The 24,737-nt window shown below is 53.6% G+C and overlaps 2 protein-coding genes across 9 annotated transcripts in view; one reads left to right on the top strand and one right to left on the bottom strand.

Annotated features, from left to right (window-relative positions):
* The window catches only part of ACTN4 (actinin alpha 4), a 70,338-nt gene extending 65,697 nt beyond the window's left edge, over nucleotides 1-4,641 (top strand). For 4 of the 8 annotated variants that reach the window (XM_074314374.2, XM_019751375.3, XM_074314375.2 and 1 more), the window contains 5 exons: nucleotides 79-258; nucleotides 990-1,136; nucleotides 2,005-2,085; nucleotides 3,078-3,236; nucleotides 3,335-4,641. In XM_074314374.2, coding sequence (XP_074170475.1) covers nucleotides 79-258; nucleotides 990-1,136; nucleotides 2,005-2,085; nucleotides 3,078-3,236; nucleotides 3,335-3,493 — 726 coding nt within the window. In that variant the 3' untranslated portion in view covers nucleotides 3,494-4,641. Of the gene's footprint in view, nucleotides 1-78; nucleotides 259-989; nucleotides 1,137-2,004; nucleotides 2,086-2,386; nucleotides 2,453-3,077; nucleotides 3,237-3,334 lie in introns of all 8 variants that reach the window. The other 4 variants (XM_074314378.2, XM_019751381.3, XM_019751377.3 and 1 more) reach the window with 2 other exon arrangements.
* A 151-nt stretch (nucleotides 4,642-4,792) lies between these two features.
* Nucleotides 4,793-16,010, bottom strand: CAPN12 (calpain 12). Its single transcript, XM_019751383.3, has 21 exons — nucleotides 15,777-16,010; nucleotides 15,267-15,336; nucleotides 15,025-15,143; nucleotides 14,706-14,839; nucleotides 13,821-13,989; nucleotides 12,602-12,676; nucleotides 12,445-12,530; nucleotides 12,300-12,374; nucleotides 11,508-11,671; nucleotides 11,195-11,427; nucleotides 10,857-10,868; nucleotides 10,444-10,652; nucleotides 10,230-10,272; nucleotides 10,094-10,153; nucleotides 9,547-9,604; nucleotides 9,118-9,188; nucleotides 8,961-9,023; nucleotides 8,221-8,299; nucleotides 5,450-5,566; nucleotides 5,293-5,351; nucleotides 4,793-5,199 (listed from the first exon to the last, which is right to left on the bottom strand). Exons 1-21 carry the CDS (start codon nucleotides 16,008-16,010, stop codon nucleotides 5,173-5,175), a joined length of 2,157 nt encoding a protein of 718 aa, XP_019606942.2. The 3' UTR covers nucleotides 4,793-5,172.
* Between the last annotated feature and the right edge of the window lie 8,727 nt (nucleotides 16,011-24,737).

Here is a 24,737-nt window from a genome sequence, read left to right as displayed (position 1 = left end):
CAGGCCTTCCAGGAGGGGGCCCCTGGGCAAAGGCGAGGGCCCGCCACCCCACCTCACCAGCGGCACCCTCCTTTGCAGGAGATCGGGCGCATCTCCATCGAGATGAATGGGACCCTGGAGGACCAGCTGAGCCACCTGAAGCAGTACGAGCGCAGCATCGTGGACTACAAGCCGAACCTGGACCTGCTGGAGCAGCAGCACCAGCTCATCCAGGAGGCCCTCATCTTCGACAACAAGCACACCAACTACACCATGGAGGTACGGTGCCCCCCAGGCCCTCGCCCTGCTCTCCTGTCACTAGCACAGAGGAGCCCCGGGCCGCCCTGTGCGAAAGGCATCTGCTGCTTCCTCTGTCTCCTTTCACTCTGACTGAAAAGACTAGATCAAAATGTTTACTGTGTCCCTACTAATATGCTCCCATCACCATGACAACACACATGTCAGGACAAGCTTCTGGAGAGCTGGGAGGGCCGCTCCTGCCCTCGGTGGCCTCAGCAGTTGGTCCTGCCAGCACGCGCCGAGTCCGTGCGCACCGGCTCTACAGCCGGGTTGCAGAGACAGGGCTGCTTACGCTGGTTACCACGCTGTTGGCAGCTTGAATTCATCCATGGTGACCCCGCACATCACACATGCCGGGAAAAACCAAAGGGTCTTTTTCCCACCAGAAAACCGGTTAAACATTGCGCAGCACAGCTCTGCAAAGTTTCCATGCGGATCCCGACACAGGTATTGGGCTCTGGCCCTCGGCGGCATCTGTCAGCAGAACATGCACCCTGATGGTTGGCAGGGGCACAAGGTGGTGCCACACCTGTGTCCCTGTGTGCAGATGTGGTGACCGGGAGAGTGTGGGGCTGCACTGGCATGGGGGGGTCATGCAGGCCACGTACGCACTCCCTGAGGGGAGAACCCAGTGCCAGGCCCCTCAGGGGCAGCCCCAGGGCCCCGCACCCCACAGGCCTGGCCCGCCTCACGCCGCGCTCCCCCCGCAGCACATCCGCGTGGGCTGGGAGCAGCTGCTCACCACCATCGCCCGCACCATCAACGAGGTCGAGAACCAGATCCTCACCCGCGACGCCAAGGGCATCAGCCAGGAGCAGATGCAGGAGTTCCGGGCGTCCTTCAACCACTTCGACAAGGTGAACGGCTCCCTCTACCCCTTGGCGTCTTCCCTCCCTGCTGTCACCACTGTCACCGTCCCATCTTGCCCCTTCCATCTGTGCATCTGTCGGTTCATTCACGTCACAGTTGCTGAGTGTTGGCTGCTGCTCATGGGCTGCTGGGGCCTCAGCCACACGGAAGGGGGTGCAGAGGTGCATCCCCTTGACCCACAGCACGAGCACCTTCCCTCGGGAGTATAAAGGGGGGTCCCGAGTCCTGTCTCGGGGGCTGTGCCAGTGAGACCCTGGGACGGAATAAATTCCAGCACACCCGAGATTTGCGACCTGGCCTGTGAATCTGGTCACACGTACACATGGTGGTCTTAGAATTAAGATTTGTTCTGCGGCCCCTTTAGAAGGGCCTGAGTGCCAGTTTGCCCCAGTCCCCATCTAGCCTGCTGGCCTGATGTCACCTGCCTTCCTTCTGCCCCTGGGTAGGAGTGTGCGACCTCAGCCGTCCACTGTCAAGCAGGGACCCTGACCTCCCAAGCAGGGAGGGATGCAGTCCCCTTTCTCCGACCCCAAACCCTGGAGGGGAGGTGCGCTCCCCACTCCCTCCAAGTCCTAGGACTCAATTTTCAATCCTGCACCTCTCAGCTCGCACCCCACTCTGGCCCAGAAGCGAGAGGAGGCCTCTGGCTGCCCTTCAGACCACCCACGCCCCTCCACCTGCCCCAGCTGTCCCTGGCCATCACCTCGTCCGTGTCACCTCTAACTCTGTGTTTCCCTCCCCCATGTGTCCCCCTCCCCCCTGCCCTCTGCATGTGACCCTGACCCCTCTCCCCACCTCTGCGCTGGCCTGGTCTCCATACCGCCCCTTGCACACCTGCCTTCGGACGCCCGGCAGGACCACGGCGGGGCACTGGGGCCGGAGGAGTTCAAGGCCTGCCTCATCAGCCTGGGCTACGACGTGGAGAATGACCGGCAGGTACGCGCCCCCTGGGCCCCCGCGGACCATGGCATTAACTGCTCTTCTCTCTCTCTCTCCTTCTCTCTGTCTCCCCTCCCTCACCATTCCACCCTTTTCCGTTGTGTGTTCCATCTCACCGGCTCTCTTGCCTCCTCCCTACCTGTGTCTGTCTGGACACCTTCCCTCTTACCTGGTCTCTCGGGGCCGCTTCTGTCTCCCCTGCTCCTGCCACTGTCCTGTTTTCCCGCTGTGCACATGGGGCGGCCCCTCTTGTCTGCTCGGGGCCTGGCCTCCTCTGCTGTCCCTGCGTCCGGAGCAGAAGCAGACAGGCAGCATGGACTCCGACGACTTCCGGGCGCTGCTTATCTCCACAGGATACAGCCTGGTACGCAGCCTCCGCCTCCCTCGCTGCTGTGCCGCTCCTCCGCCTCCTCTCCCCCTCCTCCGCCTCCTCTTCCCCCTCCTCCCCTGCTACCACTCCTCTCCTTCCTCCTCCTCTTTGCGCCACCCCACTCCAGAGTTTCCACGTCCTCGGGGACACCCCTCCACCAGAGCAGTGCAGCCCCACCTCCCCCTCCTCTGCTGCATCTGCGGGGCTGGGGTCCCTCCGATGACTCCCCGAGCCCCCCACCTCCTTTCTGGAGTCCCTGGAGAGAGGAGGTCAGGCTCCGGCTCTCTTCCCTTCTTTCTCTTTCTCTCTTTCTTTCTTCCCCACCCTCCAGAGCTAACTTGTGAGCCTAGGGCTGAGGAGCAGCAGACATGTTTGATCTACACCTCACTCCCCACTTCCCAAACACATGGGAGGAGAGGGGAGGAGCAGAGGGGGACCATCCCCGGTCTGGGCCACGTGAGGCAGTCAGCCTGGGGAGCCAGGACGCTTGGAGGCAGGATGGCGACACGGCCTGCACGCCGGGGTCGGGCCCTGCCCTCCTGGCTTGGTTCTGCCGGCCGGGCGCAGCCACCCTGCCCTGCTCACAAGCTGCCTTCCCCCACCCACTCCCGCCTCGCAGGGCGATGCTGAGTTCAACCGCATCATGAGCGTGGTTGACCCCAACCACAGCGGCCTCGTGACCTTCCAAGCCTTCATCGACTTCATGTCCAGGGAGACCACTGACACAGACACGGCCGACCAGGTCATTGCCTCCTTCAAGGTCCTGGCCGGGGACAAGGTAAGCCAGACACGGAGGAGCACCTGGGGCCAGCAGGGAGGGGCTGTGGGACCAGTGTGGGGTGCAGGTGGCCCAGAGTCCCGCCCTGCCGCCCCCAGAACTTCATCACAGCCGAGGAGCTGCGGAGAGAGCTGCCCCCCGACCAGGCTGAGTATTGCATCGCCCGCATGGCGCCGTACCAAGGCTCTGATGCCGTGCCAGGTGCCCTTGACTACAAGTCCTTCTCTACAGCCCTGTACGGCGAGAGCGACCTGTGAGGGCTCCAGAGAGCCCCGACCGAGCACCCCCTCCTCCCCGCCTCCAGGAGGGGCTGGTGGAGCCGTCTGTGTCTGCCCCTCTCTGTGCTGTGGGGCCTCCCTGGTCCATTCCCCTGACTCTGTATCTATGCAAAGCATTTCTGTCAGTCCTTTCGGGGTGGCCGGGAGGGGCTGGGGCCGGCTCTCTCCTCTCTCTTTGTGGTTGGCCAGGAGGTTCTCTCCCCTCCCAATGGACAGGGGAACAGGAGACCTTTGGGGTCAGCACTTCTGGTCTGGTAAATATATGTATTGTTTTGTTTTTTTTTTAAACTATGGAAGGGAGAGTGAGTCCCCACAGCAAAACAGGTCCCCTCTTAGCCCTAGGAACGTTCTCCATACCCTGTCCCTTGCCCGGAGGTCCTGCCAAGGCCTCCCACATCCAGGCCAAAGCCCTATGTGCCTTGTCCAGGAACCATCCGCACCTGAGATGGGCCCAGCAGAGGGCACCACAGCTACCCAACAGGAAGGAGGACCCCATCCAGTTCCCTTTGCCCCTCCCCCTTCACCCCTCCCCCCTCCTTTGCGATTGCCAGGAGATGAAGGGGTGCAGCTCACCTCCCCCCCTTTTCTGCAGCAGAGGAGTGGGGTTGGGCCGACCAGACTTTTGCTCCTGTCCCCAGCCAGCCCTCACCTTGCTTTGTCTGGACCTGCATCTCTCTCAAGATTTTCTAAGGACCAAAAACAAGCAAACAAAAAATTAAAAAAAAAAAAAAAAAGTCACAAAAAAAAGCTATAAAAAAAGAATTAAAAACTTTCAGAGAATTACTATTTACTTTATTAACTTACGGATTTATTATATAAATATATATTCACCTAGCAACATATCTTTGCCGCCTCTTGCTCTCATAATGAAGACATAGCTGATTTGCTACCCTCCCCCAGCCCCTTACTGATTTTTCTGTTGTCTGTCATCAGGCATGGGTCTCTGGGGACCCTCCTGAGGTGGAGGGTGGGCTGCTGGCCTGGCTGCCTGTTAGTTGATGGTTTTGCTCCTATCTCCCACCCACCCACCCCTTTTTTGAGTTTATTCTGATTGTTTTTTCTTGGTTTCTGGATAAACCACCCCTCTGGGGACAGGATAATAAAACATGTAATATTTTTAAGAAGGAGTCCTACAGTGTCCTCTCTTTTTCTCCTCTCTCTGTTCTCTACTTCTTAGCAGAGCAGTGATGGAGCACCTATTCCCAGAGTGAGGTGGGGCCTGGGTGTGCCATGATCCCCATTCCCATGGGTGTAAAACCAAGACCGCTGTTGGGGTCCCAGTGTGGGCCAGGCACTGTTCTAAGCGAGAGACGGTGCCTAACTCACGTAGCCTGCGCAAGAAAGGTGCCGTAACCATCGCTGTTCCCAGATGAGGCGAGCAAAGCCCGAGGAAGTGCAGGGACTTGCCCAGCTGGGGAGTGGTGGGGTTAGAACCAACCCCAGACAGGCCGGCTCCTGAGACCATGCTCTCAATGACAACTTAACGTCAGAGCATCCGCCTCCCCATGCCAGGCGGGGAGGTGGAGGGGTCGGAGGAAGCTGGTTTTGCTCAGACCCCTCTTGCTGTGGAATAAACTCGGGTCCAGGCTGGCAGAAGGAAAGGCAGGGCTCCTGGCAGCTCTCCTGCCTCCGGCTGCAGGTGCTCCCGTGCCAGGATCCTAGGAGAAGGTGGCCACCTCCATCCACTGGGCGAGAGAGACAGCGGGCTTGAAGCAGAAGCCTCCGGGACTCCTGCCACAGCCGCCCTGCGCCACCCTCTCCCTCCGGCCCAGGCTCACCTGGCTGCGGGTCAGGCAGATGACACCCTCACCCCCATCCAGGTGCTGGCTACAGTGGCCTGTGCAGAGAGGGGAGGGGTAAGCACCCACCTACCCAGTTCCCCCACCGTGGGGGACACCCTCCCTCTGCCCCACCCGTGCCAGGGGTGGCACTCACGGAAGATGAAGGTGAGCTGGGCCACACAGGACACGAAGCGCTCAAAGTCCACACGCAGACGGCTGTCCCGGTAGCGGCTAGTGACGGCCTGGGTCAGCTGGTTGTTGAGGTGGAAACCTAGGGGGAGGCCACCTCTGAGCCTGAGCTGCTGTGAACCCCACCTCAGCTTGGCACCCCACCCTAACTCCCCAGGGAGACAGACACTGTGAGGCCTGTCCCCACCTTTCAAATCCCAGCTGTATGGCTACGGGCAGCTCCCTTCACTTCTCTGGACCTCAGTTTCCTCATCTGTCAAGTGGGGACAACAGCAGTCCCGACTCTGTAAGGTTGTGTGAAGATGCCCTGTGCAGAGCTTAGGACAGTGTCTGGCATGTACCAGCTCTGCGTCTGTTATTGCTCCTTTAAACTATGCAGACTTGCTGCTCGTGGGCACCGGGGATATTTCTGTGCAGCAAAACATTCTTGCCCGTCCCACTTGGAGTCAATTTCCTTATGCTCCACATCAAGGGGACTTCTAAAGTTTAGAAATCATCCCTCATGAGGAATCTCAACAGAGGCTTCTAAAAGCCACAAACAGTGGTTTTCCCAGGTCACAGGTAACCCTCCGGGACTCAAGGCTGCAGGGTGACTCGCCCTCCGTGCCCCACACATCCAAACACAGTGCAGGGATAATTTCACGGGCCTCTGCTGCCTCCTAAAGCCCATCTGCCCCCGGACTGCATTCATTTTAACACGTTTGTCAAGTGCCATCACATGCTGTGCCCTGGTCTAGGTGCGGTGAACAGTCATGGTTGGGGAGCCAGTGGCCTCACCCCAGTGGTGTGACCTCCCATGGGTCACTCTGGCCTTCATCTGCCCTCAGGATTGGGGGCAAAGGTTGCTGTGCCCTGGGCTGTGGGAAAACCCAGGTAGAGAAGGCAGGAGGGCCCAAGGAGGGGCCAGTTCTAGCTGCCCCCTCTGGAATTCCTGTCATCCTTTCATGGAAACTGTCGGCTTCCTCTGGCCACTCTTCGTGGGCCCCATGGCCTCTGGTGCCTCGCGTGGGGTCTTGCCCAGGGTCCCCTCACCTACTTTACCGGGCCCTAGTGACCATGACCTGGTTACCTGTCCTCAAGGACTCATTGTCCCAAGCTGCCTGTGGCCCTCGCAGATGGCAGCGCATCTCCCACTGCCCTCCTCCACTTGGGTTTGTCTTGCTCCCTGTGTACTGCTGTTCCCTCTGCCCAGAACCCCTTGTCCTCTCGGCCCAAGGCATTCCTGGCCCACACTCCTTCAGGAAGCTGTGGAAGAAACCACCCCCCCACCCCTGCCCCAGCACAGCCTCCCGCACCTCCTCGGCTCCCACAGCTCTTGCCTCCACCTCCCCTCCCTGACCACTCTGGGCTGTCACTGTCATTGGTTCTCTGGCTGCCTCTGGACTGGAAGCCGTGGGAGGGGAGGGGAGGGTTTCTGGTCAGCACTGAACCGCCAGTGCCAGCCTGGTCTCCCGGAGCAGGCTTCCTGCTGGCCCCCCTCCCCCTGGCATTCCCTCCTCCAGACGCTCCAGCCCCACATGCTCTGACCCTAGACTTGCTTCTGCCGCTTCCCTCTCATACATATTTAAAAATGTTAAAGAGCCGAGGGCCTCATGAGGCCTTATGGGGGCTTTGTCAGTCTCCTCTGACCACCTGCCCCTCTCCACTTGGCTGCAGCCACACTGGCACCGTCTTCGTCTCCATCCCTGGGCCCCTCCACCTGGCTCCCTCCACACCTCTGGGCCTATGCACTGGCTGTTCCCTCTGTCTGGAATGCTCTTGCCCCAGGGTCCCAAGGCTCACTCCTCCTCCTCCAGATCTCTGTTCAGTCCCCAGCGAGGGCTTCCCTGACCACCGTCTCACCCACCCCACTCCCCTGCATGCCCTATGGCCCCGGCCTGCTTCCTTTTTCTGCCACAGCGTTTATCACCATCTGACCTGGGTGTCTTACTTGTAGTCTGCCTGTGGCAGCAGACCTCAGCCCCGCAGGAGCATTTGCTCAGTCTTCTGCCGAGGAGAGCAGGCCTGTACCCGGCACTCAGTGATACTGAATACCTGGTACAAGCGCCATCTTCCCTCATACTCTCTCACGCCTGCTTCTGTCTCTCTGGGACTCTGTTTCTCATTGTCCCACGTCTCCTCATCTTTCTGACTCCATCCCTCCCCGCTTTGTCTTGGGCTCCTTTCTTTCCTTGTATGTCCCTGGATCTTTGATCTCCCCATGTGTTACCCTTCGCTTTGCTGGCAGATGAGCCCTGGGTAGGTGGGGATCTGGGAGCTCCTGTCTAATCCCCCCAGCCCCTCCACACAAGGGGAAAGGTCATATTCTTGCAGCCACCCTGTGTCGGAGCCTCTTTACAGAGGGTAACGGAGGCCCACGGAAGTGAATTCATGTGCCCAGGGCCACCAAGGAGTAAGTCAGTAGTTAGGATTCCAACCCAAACTCAGAGGAATCCAGGACATTCTGCCATGGTTCCCGGAGGACACCAGCTTCCACATCTCCCCTCCTGGGATGCCCTGCACCCTCCCCAACACCCTCCCAAGCCCAGCCCCTTCTCACACCCTTCTTTCCCCACACAGAGGATTCTCCCCCGTGGCTTCTCAGGGTCACCCAGTCCTTGCCAAGGGCTGACAACAAGCTAAGGTGTCGACTTTGTGATGGCAGCAGCTGAGTGGGCAGCTGGGCCTGCAAGAGAACAGGGGCCAGGAGAGGGAGCCAATCCTGTCCCCACGACCCATCCCAGGACCTGTCCATACCTGTGGCATTCAGCGCCAGCCTCAGCTCGTGGGAGTTCATGGTTCCTGAGGTGTCCTGGTCAAACTTGTCAAATATGGCCTGGGTGGGGAGGAATAGGTCAGTCCCACCCCCAGGCCCTTGTGCTCCCTGAAGAGGGCTGAAATGGGGCGTCAGAGGCCAGACGGCCTGGGTTCCCACCCCAGCTCCCTTTCTTCCTGGCTGCGCACGCTAAAGTTTCACCACTTTAGGCCTCTGTTTCCCAGTCTATAAAATGGAATCAATAGTAACAGGTGTAACAAGGTTGCTGTGAGGACAAGTTAAGACTCTACCCAGCGGGTCTTTGTGAGGGCTCAATAAATGGTGACATCACTATTAGTATGGAGAAACCTTGGACCATTTTTTCCACACATGGATGGCGTGGGGGGGGGGGGTCGCCGCCTCCCATTGGTAGACAAGCAAAGCCCCTCAGAGGGGAGGTGACTGTCTTGAGGTCACACAGCCAGAAAGGGGCTGAGCTGGGAGCTGAGATAATAGCCCAGGACCAGAGCCTGTGCTCTTTCTTGATCCCTGAGCTGTTTAGTGCCCTAGAGGGACCAGAGGGTGACGGGGCAGGGATAACCCAGCCAGAACCCTCCAAGTTGGTGTGGTCCAGTCACCCTTGTCCTTTGGGGCCCTGCTAGCCCACAGAGTAACCATGCCCCTATTAGTAAAATGCCTCTTTTTCCAGGAGGAGGTGTCTCCACCCAGCCCCCCACTTTACCTGCCACTCCTGGAGGTGGCTCCAGAGCTGCTGGAAGTGATGCAAGGCCAGGCTTCGCCCATGCTGGGGATGGGACATCTGGTTAATGTCCCCAAAAGGGGAGCAGAGGCCCCGCCATCCCCATCTTCCCCACCCAGGCACGGCCCCCATCATATACCCCAAAATACTGTAGCAGCTGCTCACAGGTCCTGAGCCCAATCTCTCTGGGGTTCCGGGTGTGGGACCTGGCTACAGGAAACAAACAAAAACCCTGAACTTCCTGTGGACCGGCCATCACTGTGAGAGCTGGGGATTACTGAAACCCCGTTTTAGAGAAACTGAGGCACAGAGAGCCAAAGGAGTGCTGGTAACTAACAGAGCTGTGATTTGAACTCAGGCAAGGGGGTTCCCAGTGCTAGCAGCCACACTCCCTGCCTCTCCCTTAGAGGAAGGGGGCTTATGAGTAGCCATGGTCTTGGTCACTGGTCCCGCCACAGGACCCAAGTGTGGGGAGATGCTTTCAGGCTAAGCCCAGGTTTCCCATGGCCTAACTCCAAGCAGATCCTGGATTAACACACACAGGGATCTACTGTGGTCCCCAACTCACCAGGCTCCAGGGCAATGCTTAATAAGGTCTCCAGCTGACGGGCACTGAGTTCTTCCTTCTAGGCAGGGAGAGAGTGGGCTGTGTGAGGCCATTCACTCAGGCAGCCATTCAGTTGGCAGCTCTGGGCCTGGCCCAAACAGCATGCTGGGTGGCACTGGGGACACGGCAGAGACTGAGTGAACCCAGGCCTCCCCTCTGAGAGCTCAAGGTCCAAGGAGGGTGGTCAGGGCTGCAAAGGGGAAGCACTGGTGGTGGGAGCCTGCAGTGGGCATCCGGCTGACCAGCCTGAGAGGGTCAGGAGAGTTTCCAGCGAAGAGCACATTAGAAAGATGAGGGTTCACCCAGGGTGGGGAGAGAAGGGAGAGAAGGCAGCCAGGCAGAGGTGCAGACAGAAGGCCCTGAGGCAGGTAAGAGCTGTGAGCATTTTGAGAGAAGGTCATGAGGTTTGGGCGGGGAGGGAGGTACTGAAGCAAAATGAGACATTCAGGATGAGGGAGGGACTCAAGGGGATGGATGGGACCCCCTTAGCCCTGTCCCCCCTCCTCACCTCTCCTGCCAGCTCCTGAAACAGCCGCTCCAACCCCAGCTCCAGGGGAATCAAAGGGGCCTGCAGGGTTGGGGGAATTTAGTTCTGGCCAAGAGGGTCCCCACCCCACCCCCTCCCTCCGGGAGCAGCCCCTCACCCTGAGGGCGTGCAGGTCCGCGCTGATCACGTCGTCGATCTCCCTGCAAATTACAGACCAGAAATGGGGACGGGGCTGCTCACTCCGCGCCTGGGGCTGGGGGCTCGCGGGCTCTCAACCCAGGGATCAGGTGGGGTCCAGGCAGGATTTGGGGGCCCTGGGCGGATCCACGGGGCTGGGGGTGGCGGAGGTAGGTCGGGGGGCCCGGGCTCACACAGCGGTGTGGCGGCGCTCGGAGAAGATGCGCAGCGTGAAGTCGGCCTCGTCGCCGGCATGGGCAACGCTGGGCACCACCAAGTAGTGGCCGGGGCGCAGGCGGCAGCGGCGGCTCACGTCGCGGCGGGCGCTTAAGGGCGAGCGGTCCGCGCGCAGCAGTCTCGGCAGGAGCGCGCGACTGTGCGGGGTGTCCCAGAGTCCCAGCAGCTGGGGGACAGGGGCCGCGTGACCATGACCGCCCAAGTTCACCCCACCCGGCTGTCTACTCACCGCGCCCCTCTAGACTGCCGGGTGCAAACCGACTCATCCCCCCATCAGCCAAGCGCACCCCAGGCCTTCCCTGCCCCAGTGCTGGTTGTCCGAGCCCCTGGGGTGGATGGAGCCTGGAATCGGGTCCCATCTGAGACCCACCTCCTCTGGGATCTGTCAGAAGGAAGAGCAAGGGGAGTCAGGGCCAGGGGCCAGGTGGCCACCCCTCGGAGTCCCCTCCTTGCCTCCTCCCCCTATTTTCTTCCTATTCTGCCCTCATTAAGCCTGGGTCCCAGACCCTCTCGACCCCTCCTGGACCTGTCCCTCCCATCTGTCCCTTCTCTGCTCCTTGTCCCCTCCTTGATCCTCAGCCTCCCCACCCCTTTCTCTGATTCCTTCCTGACCCTTCTGATCCCCAGCTTCTCTCTGTTCTCCCTAGTCCCTCGGTCTCTCCCTGACCCCCCTCTGATTCCCTCAGCGGCTCAGCCAGGGGTTCCCACCTGGAACACGTGGAAGCACACGGTGAGGTAAGTGAGGCCCTGAGCCCTCAGGCAACGCCGGTTTCGCTGGATGAGTGACAGGAGGACAGTGCACTTGGGAACTCGGCCCCCTCGAGCAGGGCCCCGTGCACTTGCCGCCCCCCAGCCCCCCCAGGGCCCCTCATCATCGTCCTCTTCCTCCTCATCAGGCTCCAGCAGTGTCAGCCGGAACTGGGGGTTGGTCCAGAAGGTCTCTAGTAGAGGAGAAACCAATGGAGTTATCTCACCTGCCACAGGCCGCTTCCTTGCCTCTCAGGGCCCCTCCAGGCCTCACCGGAAGTCGTCTGGCTCCCGCCAGAGTTGAAGCCTCGCACCCAGCGGCCGTGGAAGATATGGACGTGCCAGCCCCCTCCAGCGGGGCTGGGGCCCAGCACCTCAGGGCTCAGCGAGCAGATCTGCACAGTGTTGAAGTGGTGGAGGAAGTCCTGCAGCTCCATCCTGGACAGTGGCGGCACTCAGACCCTGCCCAGCCCCCACCAACCCAAGGCCCCAGCCTCCCAAGTATCTCAAGGCCCTAGGGTGACTCCCAAATCACAAAACCTCCCAAATGCCTCAGATATTGCCAAGTACCTTTCAGTTCACCAAATAGTATCATGTCGCCAGAATGACCCCCAAACCCCTGAGCCCTCCAGCTCCCCAAGATTTCTCCAAGTCCTCAGAAATGCCCCCACAAATAGCCAAAATCCACAAGTTCCCTTCAAATATTGTCAAATTGTCTTCAGATCCCAAATATTAAGACCCTCAGACTCTCAATTACCAACAAGTATTGTTCAGACCCTCAATATTGCCAAATCTCAAGAAATGTCCCAGGTGTCACCAAACCCCTTCCATTGCTCTAAATATTACCCATCCCTCTTCAGCCCCCCAGAGATTACTATGCCTCCAGATTCCCCTAATATCACTGCTAATTCTTCCTGGACTCCCCCAGATAGAACCCACTCCAAAATTACTGCTGATATGGACAGTCTCTTCCCATTAGGGACCCCTCTGCATGAACTTCCACCATGTCCCTCCAAGCAGGACTCACCGACTCAGCCTCACTGGTGGGCACCTCTGCCCTACTCACCAGAACTCTCCGTCCTCCTTCTTCACCAGCAGGGCATCTCGCCACTCAGTGGGAAGCGCATCCCAGCGTGGGCAGCTGGAGAGATGGGGGTGTGAGGGATGGGGGTGGGGCTCAGCCCCCCATCACCACCCCAGATCCATCCCACCTGTCGCTCCAGGCCCCGGTCCATTCCACGCGGCCCCATGGGTTCCGCAGCCGCAGCAGCCGCACCTTGGTGAAGCCCAGCGACACCTGAGGGCGGTATCGTCAGTGGGGTTGGCACCTAGATACCTCATGCCAGCCCACCCATGGAGGATGCTCACCTTGTGTGTGCCCGTGACTGAATACGCATGTCCCTTCACCAGCCCGTCTTCTGTACGGTACTCACCCCGATCACTCTGGGAGGAGGAGAGGGGACAGTGAGGCCACGGCAGGGGACAGGAGGGTGGTTGCTCCTCTCTGCCCACCCCCTCCACCTACCTCCTGCCACCAAAGCAGGAGTCAACCAAAGCACCCAACTGAATAGCACAAGGCTCTGAGAGGGGATGCGAGTTGGTGAGTGAAGGAGAGAGAGGAAGCAGAGAGAGGGTGATGGAAACGAGACAAAAATAGAGAGGGCCGGCCCGGTGGCGCAGGTGGTTGGAGCACGATGCTCCTAACGCTAAGGTCGCTGGTTCGATTCCAGCATGGGCCAGTGAGCTGCGCCCTCACCAACTAAAGTGAAGTCAATGAGCTACCGCTCAGATCCTGGATGGCCAAGCTGCTCAGTTGGTTGGAGCTGGAGCTCTCAACCACAAGGTTGCCGGTTCGACTCCCGCAAGGGATGGTGGGCTGTGCCCCCTGCAACTAACAACGGCAACTGGACCTGGAGCTGAGCTGCGCCCTCCACAACTAAGATTGAAAGGACAACAACTTGATTTGGAAAAGTCCTGGAATAACACACTGTTCCCCAATAAAGTCCTGTTCCCCTCCCCTAATATATTAAAAAAAGAGAGAGACAGAGAGACAGAGATGTACAAAGAAAGATACAGAACAGATAGAGGGAGATGGAAAGAGGCAGAGAAACATAAAAGACAAAGTGAGTCGATTAATAACTGAACACAGGATGAAGTAAATAAATGAGTGAATGAGTTAGACAGACTCAGTGAATGAATGAATATGTAATCGGGTCACAGATGAACATGGGACCCAAGCTGAGTCCATGAAAATCAATCCTGGGACTTCTGTTGAAATTCTCAGAGAGAGGCACTCTTCCCTCCGGAGGTATCTGTGGGTGCTTCTTTTGTGCCTGTGAGGGGAAAGCCTGCCTGAGGGAAGCTAACCCAGAACCAGGAATAGAAAAACACCTTCACAACATCTGCTAAGCACCTGGTTCCCGCTGTGCCTGAAGCTCGTTAGTTCTGAGAATGTTTGATTTGTGAGAGAGAATAAGCCAATGGTGAAGGAGAAGAGAAGGACACGGACGCTTCCCCCTCCGGCTGGGACTGTGCATTTGGTCCTGGTGGAGGGGGGTGGGTCTCCATGGGAGTCTGACTCTCTCACCAAGGCAGTGGCACCCACAAGGGACTCCTTGGCGAGGGCGTGGCGCAGGGCCGAGAAAAGGCCTGGGGTGTCTTGCCTCAGGTAGAGCACCTCACCCACGCCGCCTGTGAAGTCCACGAAAGCCTCATTCATGTGACCGCCTCGCATCGCCTCATAGGAACCATGGAGCCTGTGGGAGCAGGTCTGGGGTGAGGGTGTCTGAGGCATATACGAGCACCTCAGCAACCCTGGGACCTGGGGGCCTCTGTTCCAGTGTGTGTGGTCCCAAGGCCTATCCCTGAAATTTGCAGACTCTTGAAATAGGGGACTGGGGCACCCTAGGAAATTGGGTCTCTGGTCTCTGAGCCACCAGGACTGCATGATTTGCGGGTCACAGGAGAGCTCTGTCAAAATTCTGGGCATCCTGGGGGCTGTGTCTGAAATTTTAAGTCTCTGGGAGATAGATGTCTGCTTTGGGGGTAATCTGCACGGAGCTTGTCAGGGATTTTAGATCCGAAGGATGGGGAAAAGTAAAGATTTGGGGGACCCAGGTCTTACACTCAATATATTGGGGATGCTTTGGGTTTCTGATGGATCAGGAGAGATTGTCTGAGATTACAAGTTCCCCAAGGGGATAAATCTTAGATTTGGGGATGTCAGGGCCTGATAAGAGATTTCCACCTCCTTAAGAATTCTGGGTGCTTGGTGGGTCTCTAGGAATATTTTGTGCGCTGTGTGATGGAGGGAGGTGTCTACAATTTGGAGGTTCTCAGGAGATGGTGTGGCATTAGGGCCTCAGGGAGAGTGACTTGGTTTGGGATCCTTACTGGGATGTCTAGAGGATCCCAGAAGATGGGGGTCTCTGGCTGGGACTTGGGGTTGCAGCCATGGGCCAGGGGTCCTTACTTGGCATAGGCCTTTTCCAGGAGGGGGGCCCAGAACTCATTCCGCTGTTCTGAGCGCACGAACATCAGCTTCCCCTCACGCACAGGCAGCTTGTCATCCACCACGACGTCCACCCAGTGGCCAAACTGCCAGAGCTGGTGGGGGAAGGGGCAGAGCCCAGGCTCAGCTTCCAACCTTCAGCCCCACCTGCGCCCCAATCTCTTGACTCCTGACCCTGCTGCACACATCCAAGAATTCCAGCCCCAGGAGAACAATGTCAACTATGAAATCCATGTCACTTGGGGGATACTGAGGCATGAATAGAGGAACCGAGCTTTACCTGGAAGTGGAAGACACCTGCGTAGCCATCTCGGAAATCCTGTCCAGGAGGGACCACCCGGCACAGGAGTCGGGGGTACAGAGTGAGGGAGGCAGCGGCCGCAAGAAACCAACAGTTACCTGAGAGGAAAGAGGAAGACTGAGGCCCAGGGAGAGAAGAGACTGAGGGGGTGGGAGAGAGGTGCCAGGGTTTTAGCTACAACTTGCAGGATCAGGGGCTCAAGATGGGTTCAGTGGTCTCACCCAGGCGCCCCTGACACACGTCTGTCCGGCTCATGTCCTCACAGATGAACTGGGGCTCAGCACAAAACTCCTGGGGGTGATGGGAATTCCAGGCCTCAGCCAGGAAAGGAAAGGAAGGAGCAACTGGGAGGTCAGACAACTGGGCCCCCTCCTGCCCTCATTGCTCCCGAGTAATGAGCGCCTCCAATCCCATGAGAGGCTTGTAAAGCCTGCAGGCAGGCCATCGCCTTCCCTGGACCTCCCTGGACCCAGAATGGCCGAGCCTGTTCTGAGCTGGTCCCACAGTGACCCCTCCTCCCTCAGACCCAGGAGCTCAGGTCCCCAGACCCAGGAGTCCAGGCCCCCAGCCCTTCAGACCCAGAAACCCAGGCCCCTAACCCCTCCTCCACCAGACCCAGGAGTCCAGGCCCCCAGCCCCTCCTCCTTCAGACCCAGAAACCCAGGCCCAGGAATCTGGGCCCCAGTCCCCCCTCCCTCAGACCCAGAGCCCAGCCCTCAGCCACACTTTACATGGGGCCTCATCCATGTCACCCCTTTGGCCTTCTCCGAGTCTGGCCCCAGCTGGTCATAGCCAAGGGCATCAGGGCCAGCAGGAAAGTAGGGATCTCGGAACAGGATCCCTTCATCCAGGCAGGCTGCTCGGATTGCCTCATATTTCTGGCCTCGAAAGGGCTTTGGGCCCCCAACTCCAGGTTCTGCCTCATCCACCAGCTGGATGGTGACCTTCCCGCTGCCACACGCCATCTGGACACTCTGAGCTCACAGGCTGGCCCCTGGCCCTTTAACTTCCTGAGTCATGGGGGCGGGGCCTCCCCTCCATCTGAGTTCCAATGGGGGTCTTTAGGCAGTGAGGAGTCTTCCCTCATTAATACTAATTGATGGTTTGGAGTGCAAGGGAGCAGGGACGCCTCTTCAGTGGTTTCCTCCCCAAGGCGTGGGGCCTTCAGTTGTGGCGAGGGTAGCAGCTTAATGGGCTTGGACAGCAGCAGGAGGGAAGGTGGGCAGAGCTGAGGGAGGACCGGCTGCCACTGTGGAAGTGCCTAGAAGGAGGTCAGTGTGGGGGGTGCATTTCAGCCAGCTTGTCCAGCATGTCACCCTCTGTGGGGCTGGGAGAGCAGTGTGTCTACTGCTGTGTGTGTGTCTCTCTCCAGCTGACAATTCCTCTCTGCCTGCTATTATATCTCTCTTCTCCATCTCAGTTTCACTGTTTCTCTCTGTCCATCTCTCTCATCTCCTTTTGTCTTTCTCTGTTTTCTGCTTGTTTGTCTCTGCCTATGTGTCTCTCTTGTCTCCATCCTTCTCTCTTTCTGTGTCTCTGTTTCTCTCTGTATGTGTCTTGTGCATACCTCACTGTCTGTCCCTCTTCATCTTTCTCTGTCCTTTTAACTCCTCAACCACTACAGCAGGACCCTGAGCGGTCAGGACCCCCATCCCTGACAAGGCAGACCTTGCTGGTTGTCCCAGGCAGGGCAGACCCTGGAAGGGCTGCTCTGCACCTATCTGCCCTGGGCTGGGAGCCGGGCCCTCCAGTGACCATGACACCCTGCCCTGCCCACACAGGGCTCAGGGTCTGGTGGAGCAGTATTTCCCCCAAAGAATACTGGAGCCATTGGAGAAAAGGAAGCAATAGGTTCCAAGAGGCCCAAAATTCAGTTTTTGTCCCAGGGGACCTTCCTTCCTCAGCGGGGGTCTCCTGCCCTAACAGAATTGTGTCACCCAGATGTCTCTTGGCCCTTCGGCATTCTTCCCTCCAAATGGACCAACAGATATTATCTGAGCCTCTGGGCCAGCTGTGTGGCCACCAAAAGAGGGCAATGAAACATGTTTTCTTCCTGTAGAATTGCCAAGATCCCCCTACTCCCATTATGTAGAAGGTGACATTGGTTAGGGCTCAGAGGGCCTGGGTTCCAATCCCTGCTCTACCATTAAGGACCGTGTGTCTTGGACAAGTCACTTTACGTTTGTGCCTCATCTCTACAATGGGGGTAATAATAGGACCTACCTTGGAGGGTTGTTGTGAGCAAATGAGTTAACATGTGGGACATGTTCAGAGCAGTGCCTGACACAAGATAGGTACTCAATAAACATTAGATGTTATGACTACATACTGTGATCCCATCCATGGTCACCTATCACCTCTGGCCACTGTTCCAAGCTCACCTCTGCCATCCTGCTATCTGTTCTCCACATTCCCACCCCATGAGGCCAAAGTCCTCTTCCCTTCATTTGCTCCAAAGTACCAGTAACAGTAGGAGGAAGCTTTTAATAGAACCCGATTGATCTCTTACAGTGACCAGGAAACGATTACTTGTGAAAACTGTCTGTCAGATCATCCCGCCGTTGGGTCCGCTGCCTTCCCTCCTCTCCCCGGCCCTGGTCTGCAGGCCCCTCTGCTCCTCCTAGGTCCCTGCTGGCTGCCAAGTTGCAGGGCTCTGGTCACATCCTACAAACTAGCGTTCTTCTTACGTCCAGAGAGTACCAAACATGCCTTTCCCGGCCAAGGTAAGAAAATGCACTGATGCCATTGTAGTAGATGTCTGCTGCTTCCCGAACCCAGCATTCCCTACCTCTTTTTCTGGAATCAGAACCCCCTTTTCGTTTTAAAGATCCACCTTACTCTCAAGCCTTGAGACTCTAGCAGGGCTGGCCCCGCCCCACAGCTCCAGGGAAGGGCGTTTGACCCAGACCAGCCAATCGGAGCAGCGCACACCCTGGCCACACCCCCTTACTCCGAGCCGGGGAGACTCCAGGCGGGGTTTCTCTTGCCCTGGGGCCACTACGCTGACTGGATGTAAACCCGGAGTGGCAGGATTCTACCTTGGCCTGGTCAGGAAACCATGTCTGAAAATGAGGACAACGCGGAGCAAAGCAGAGTGAAGCGATGGGGAAAGAAACCAGATTCCCACAAGCATAGAGCCCGTCAATCCGGATGTGCCTGAAATCAAACTTTTACATTGAAAGAGCCAATAAATTCTGCTCTTCTCTTTTTCCCAGCTTTTATTATTTTATTTTATTTTGTTATTAGCAACCAAAAGAAACCTTCGCAATTCATTGGCATGAGTTCTGCGGCAATGCACCAGCCTGAAGATCCCCTATGAAGAGAGCTGACACAGCCGCGGAGTAAGGGAAGTGGTGCCAGCTGACTTCCTTTCCACCCTGCCTCCTTACCTAACCAGCAACGTACAGATGTTCCTGCTTCACCAAGTTAAGGCTGCACTTGAGCCATTAAAAAAAGATTCTGCCTAAAACACTATCATGATAATGAAAAGTCCCTCTCTGACCCGCAGAGAAAGCAGGTATATGTTATACATATAATAGCAAATGCCTACCTACTACTTATCGAGCCCTTGCTGTGACTGCACCAGACACTGTTCTAAGCACTCACAGTACTATCTCATTTAATCCTCACAGGAACCGTGAGAGGTGTCTCAGTCAGCTCTGGCTGCTGTAACAAATACCATAGACAAGGGGCTCAAACGACAAACGTTTATTTCTCGGTTCTGGAGTCTGGGAGTGCCCGATCAGGGTGCCAGCGTGGTCGGTTTCTGGTGAGAGCTCTCTTCCAGGATTGCAGACTACAGCCTTCTTGCTGTATCTTCCATGGTGGAGAGAGAGAGCTCTGGTCTGTCATCCTCACTTTCTAAGGTCACTAATCCCATCATGGGGGCCTCAGCCTCATGACCTCATCTAAACCTAATCACCTCGCAAAAGCCCTGCCTCCAAACACCATCACATGATTAGGGCTTCAACATATGCATTTTTTGGAGGGGCACAAGCATTCAGTCTATAACAAGAGGTAAGCCTTAGAGTGACCCCAATTTTACAGATGAGGAAACTGAATGTGGGGACAGCCAGGAGTGCAGTTTCCAGGCTCTCGGCCTCACGTGGAAAGGTGCTGGCTCAGGTAGTAAATGCCATCAACTGTGATTGGATGGCCATCAGCTGTGGCTAGTTGGCCATCAGCTGCAACCACTGAGCCATTGGCCACTAATATAACTGCCTGGCTATGCTAGCAGCACATGGGGGGCTAGCAAGAAGATGGTGGCTGAGCTGGCAAGCGCGGATTGCAGTTAGCACGGCGGAGGGCGGGTTGCGGATTGCAGAGAAGTGGATGGCAGGTTGCAGATAGTGTGGCTCCTGCTTCCTGTGTGTCCAACCCAGCCACCAGCGAGACTACAGTGGTATGACTCCCTTATCTATGGCTCCATGGGTGTTCCTTTTTGTCCTCTCCATGTCCTGCATTCTTATGTGGGGAGCGGGAACTGAGACCCCACCTGTCACCCCGCATGACACTGAGGCACAGAGAAGTGTGGTGCAGTGTCCAGGCTCTCACAGTTGCAGAATTAGGATTTGAATCCGGTGGTCTGGCTTACTAATTATACTATATTGCCTCTTAAAAGATAGTACTCAGAATATAAGAAGAGTTCCTATAAACAACAGTTGACTCAATAGAAAATGGGCAAAAGACATGATAAGCAATCACAGAATCAAGAGCCAATAAGCATATGAAATCATACTCAACCTCAAGGAAATGCTAATTAACACCATTTGAAATACCATTATACTCTCTAGATTGAGAAGAAAATTAAGAAGCCTAGGTCAGCCTGGTGGCTCAGGCGGTTGGAGTGTGGTCTCTCAACCACAAAGTTGCCGGTTCGACTCCTCGACTCCCACAAAGGATGGTGGGCTGCCCCCCTGCAACTAACAATGGCAACTGGACCTGGAGCTTAACTGCACCCTCCACAACTAAGATTGAAAGGACACCAGCTTGACTTAGAAAAAGTCCTGCAAGTAGATACTGTTCCCCAATAAACTCCTGTTCCCCCTCCCCAATAACAATCTTTAAAAAAGAAAAAGAAAATTAAGAAGCCTAAAATTGGCAGGTGTTGGCCGGGTTAGCAGGGATGTGGAGCAACAGGAGAGCAGATAGAGGTATAACTTGGTACAAACACTGTGACACTTTGACACTTTGGAAGACAACCTGGCATGACTCAGTCAGTACCTACCCTGTGACCCAGCAATTCCACCAGATAAATGTATCCAGAAGAAATACATGTGTTCCAGGAGGCATGTGTAAACATGTTCACAGCAGCACAGCTTTTAATAGCAAAAACCTGAAAACAACTCAAATAGCCATCAGCAAAATGAGAAACTTGTGCTATAGTCATACAAGGGAGGATGACACTGAACTCAAAATTGCATGCACTGCAGCTACAACCTGGGTGAATCTTAGAAACATAATGCAGAGTGAAAGAAAGCAGCCTCAGAAGAATACCCGTGGTACAATACTGTTCTTTAAGAAGTGCTTATTGCTTCAGAAAACGTAAGTAGACAGAGTATCACACCCCATCACCCAGCTTCAACAATTGTTAACTCAGGCACATCCAGCCTTGCTTATTATACACCACCTCATGCCTTTTATATTATTTTGAAGAAAACCTCAGACATCATTTCATTTTCTCAGTAAATATTTTAATATATTTCTCTAAAAATATAAAAACTGTTAAAGACAACCAAAACCGCCCAAATAAGGTGGATTCACTGCAATTAACATGTCTCTTAAATCTCTTTTAACCTGTAGGTCTTTTCTTCTCTCTCTCTCTCTCTCTCTCTCTCTCTCTCTCTCTCTCTCTCTCTCTCTCTCTCTCTCTCTCTCTCTCTCTCTCCCCTTACAATTTTTTTGCTGAAAACCGGATCCTTTATCGTGGAGGGTTTCCCACTGTCTGAATCTGGCTAATGCACCCCCTAGTGGCATTTACCATGTGTGTCTGTCTCTTGTCACCCCATAAACTGGGTGTTAGCTCTAGATGCTTCCTCAGTTGCAGGCTCGATTTGGGGGCAATATGACTTCCTAGGAGGTGCTTGGCTTTTCCATGTGGTTGTCTCTGCGTTTGTGATGTTAGCAGCACGTGCTCACTCCCTACACCTGTTGATGCAAGAGGGGAGGTGGCAAAACCGTGATGTGCTAATGCCAGCATTTCGTCTTCATGTATTAGGTTGGTGCAAAAGTGATTATGGTTTCAAAGGTTAAAATAATTGCAAAAACAGCAATTACTTTTGCACCAACCCAATAGTACCTGGGATATTATATAAAAGGCTACGTCCCCTTATCTGCTATTTACTTTAGTTGCCCTGAAGTACAGTTCATAAGAGAAAGACAGGATACTTTCTTAATACTTTCCCTTTATTTACCACTTTTCAGAGAAACTCTTGTTTATTAAATATCCGTACATGTGTCAGAATTCTTTGGAGAGCTTTCATTGTAACAAATTACCTAGTAGTGAGGTTGTGTAGAGGAAAAGCCTAGCTTCATTTCTTGGCAGATACTGATACCTCCCAAAAAGAACTGATACTTGAACATGACTTAATTGCCTTTAATCAATATCCATCAGAAGGCAAGTATGCTGGAGAATGAAGGCCACACAGATGGAGGGGAGCTGAGTCCTGACTAGCCTAGACCGGCTAGAGAGAAAGCAGTCGTTGTTGATTAATAGCAAGCAGGCGGGAACAAAAATGGGCTCACAACCTCTTCTGTAATTCGGATGAACTCCCAGCAGGCTAGCTGGCTAGGTGTTCTGAACTCATCTGTCATAAACAGTGCATTTGAGGTGAACTTGACCACATCCTTGAGGACCATATTCAGTTATCCGTATAGCGGGCCTCAGGTGACCAGAATCCTGGAACTGCTGACTGAAGGATCATTTAGAACTCACGTTTGGGCTGCATTCCTGATGGTGAATGATGAAGGTTTACTGGATTCTTACACACTGTTTAAACAAGGGTGGGAAGTGTCTACAGTATTTTAACCAACATTGCATGTCCCTTTTTAATACACATTATGCTAATTATTGATAAGCCACTTAATACCCAATGGAAATCCATTTCTAACACTCATCATGTTAATTAATGAAGTCTCTGGTGTTTCTCAGAGACAAGTAGTTGAAGCTCTTGCAGTAATTGTCTATTTGGCTTTTGATAAGATGCTGGCTTACTATTCTGGAAGTATACATTCCAGCTCACACCAACTGATAGCCCCTACATAGAGTGTCACTTAAATAACACATATATTTATATCACTCAGTTCCTTAGAAACAGACTATGAGACAAAGAGCTGCATGCGGAAGGGTTATTGGGGAGTGGTTTCAGCAGGCACCCTCAAAAGGAAGTAATGGGGACAGGACTGGACAGAGAGGAAAGCTGATACGCAACCTGGTTGGAGGAAGCCTCAGACAATGCTATGAAGAGCGCTGGAGCTGGGATGGCCGCTCAGAGTTGTTCCACATTGAGGCAATGGGGCCTGGCCTTTGTATCCTGGTACCTTCTGTCATTAGCATGGGCCACCCCCTGGGAGAGGCATAATGATGGGTGAGGCAGTTCCCTGTGACAAAAGGCACTTCCCAGCGAGGGAGGGACGCAGCTGTGAGATATGAGTTGCCCGAAGTCCCGGGGTTTCCTAACTCTGTCCACTAAGAGGGCCTGTCTGGGGAATTTTTCTATATGTTTGTGATTGTTTCAAAAGCAGAACAAATATTATATGAAAACAATTGCACTGATCATTAAAAATGATTTTGCAGACTCGACTGGCCTTTGTCTCCTTCATGCTGCTTTGGTGGGCACATAGAGGCCCAAATATTGGGAAAGAAGGGGAAAAGAATAATAAAACCCCAAACTATATCAACAAAAACTGGAATGAGTTACTGGGAAGAAAGAATAATTATATTATCTCCTTCATATTACATGGGGAGAGTTAACAGATAACATTTGATTCTTGACATTGATAATTCAGTAACCATAGGCTCAAGTATGGGCTTTAAAAAATCTATAGTTAATCACTAGTAGAATAAGAATAGGATGTATAGCTTTCAAGTCAAAGGAATAGCTTAAAAAGAAAAGAGAAGAAAATATAATCTATTTGGCAAAGGTCAAAAAACAAAGAAAAATGCTGGGAATCATAAGAAGTAAAAACAGAAAGCGTGAAACAATGACTAAAGGAAAGCCAAGAATATCAGTTATAAGAATAACAACATAACAAAATTATAACATACCAATTTATACAAAAGTGTAAAACTAGGGTAAATCAACAAACAAAATTGTATTGTAATGATGGTTGCACAACCCAGTGAATATACTAAAAAGAAAAATTGATTCATACGTTTTATACAGGTAAACTGTGCAGTGTGTGAACTATATCTCAATAAAGCTGTTACTTTTTTAAAAATCAGATGGGATTGGAGTTGGGGAGAAGGAGAGTTGAAACATTCATTCTGAAGTATCTCTGAAGGAAAAGTAAATAAGTAGGACTTGCCCTACTAAATATTAGCATATGTTATAAAACTAAAATAAACAGTGTTATAGTAACACAAACAGAACAATGGAAGAAAAGAGAAAACCTAAAAATACACCTCATCATGTTTCAGAATTTGCTGGCTATTTATGGTGTCAATTCACATCAATGACACAGTGACCAACATGTTCAGTTAACACTTTGAAAAATATGTCACTTCTAGATGGATTAAAGAATGGAATGTAAAATTTACAAAGAACTGAAAATATTTTAGGGTTGAAAAGGATTTTCAAGCATAAAAAAGTATGCAATTGCAAGGGGAAACTGTAAATTTGACTATGAAATCAATCAAAAGCTTCTGTGCATCAGGAAAGCATTGAAACAATAATTAAATGCAAGTGACAATAGGAAGCTGAGAAGTATGTGCAACATACTTGCAACATATGTGACAGAAAAGAGTTTAGTATCCTTCATTAATAAGGAATTCTGATAAATGAATACTCAAAACTCCACAGTAATAAAATGGACATACACAAAAGCAATAAAGTTGATGGAATAAAATGTGAAAAAAACACATTAATAAAAATTTCAAAATAAAACGAGATATTTTTAGCTATAATATTCAAAATTAATACACTTGTATTAATCAGGGTTCTCCAAGAAAACTGAACCAATAGGATATCTATCTATCTATCTATCTATCTATCTATCTATCTATCTAGTATATGTATATATTTGAAGTGAAAAACAAAAAGTTTTAAATACAGTGCAAATTTCAGTTTTTTTCTGAGCCATTTATGAGTAAGTTGCCAACAGTCTGCCTCTTCACCTTCAAATACTTTACTCTGTATTTTGTACAAAAAAGGAACACTCCGCACTATACACACAGTACGACAGAGGTGAAAATCAGGAAATTAACACAGATGGATCATTACCTAATCACCATCTAATCCTCAGACCCCAACCACCTTTACCAGGTATGCCAATAGCGACTTACTTTTCACTATATTTTTGAAGTTTGTAGCTTACGTGGATATGTTATCTTTACAATATTTTTCCATGTTCAAAAACTACATGACACAGACCAATAAAATAAAAATTAATTCATTTAACAATAAGCCCTGAGTACCAATGGGTGCCTGAAAAATTCTTGAACTTCGTCCAGTCTTGCTGGTGCCACAGGATTT

The sequence above is a fragment of the Rhinolophus sinicus genome, chromosome 8 (assembly GCF_057876585.1).
Source record: "Rhinolophus sinicus isolate RSI-liver-muscle chromosome 8, RSI-T2T, whole genome shotgun sequence".
Lineage (NCBI taxonomy): Eukaryota > Metazoa > Chordata > Mammalia > Chiroptera > Rhinolophidae > Rhinolophus > Rhinolophus sinicus.
The sequence above is the reverse complement of the archived record's forward strand: the minus strand, read 5'-3'. Positions and strand labels throughout refer to the sequence as shown.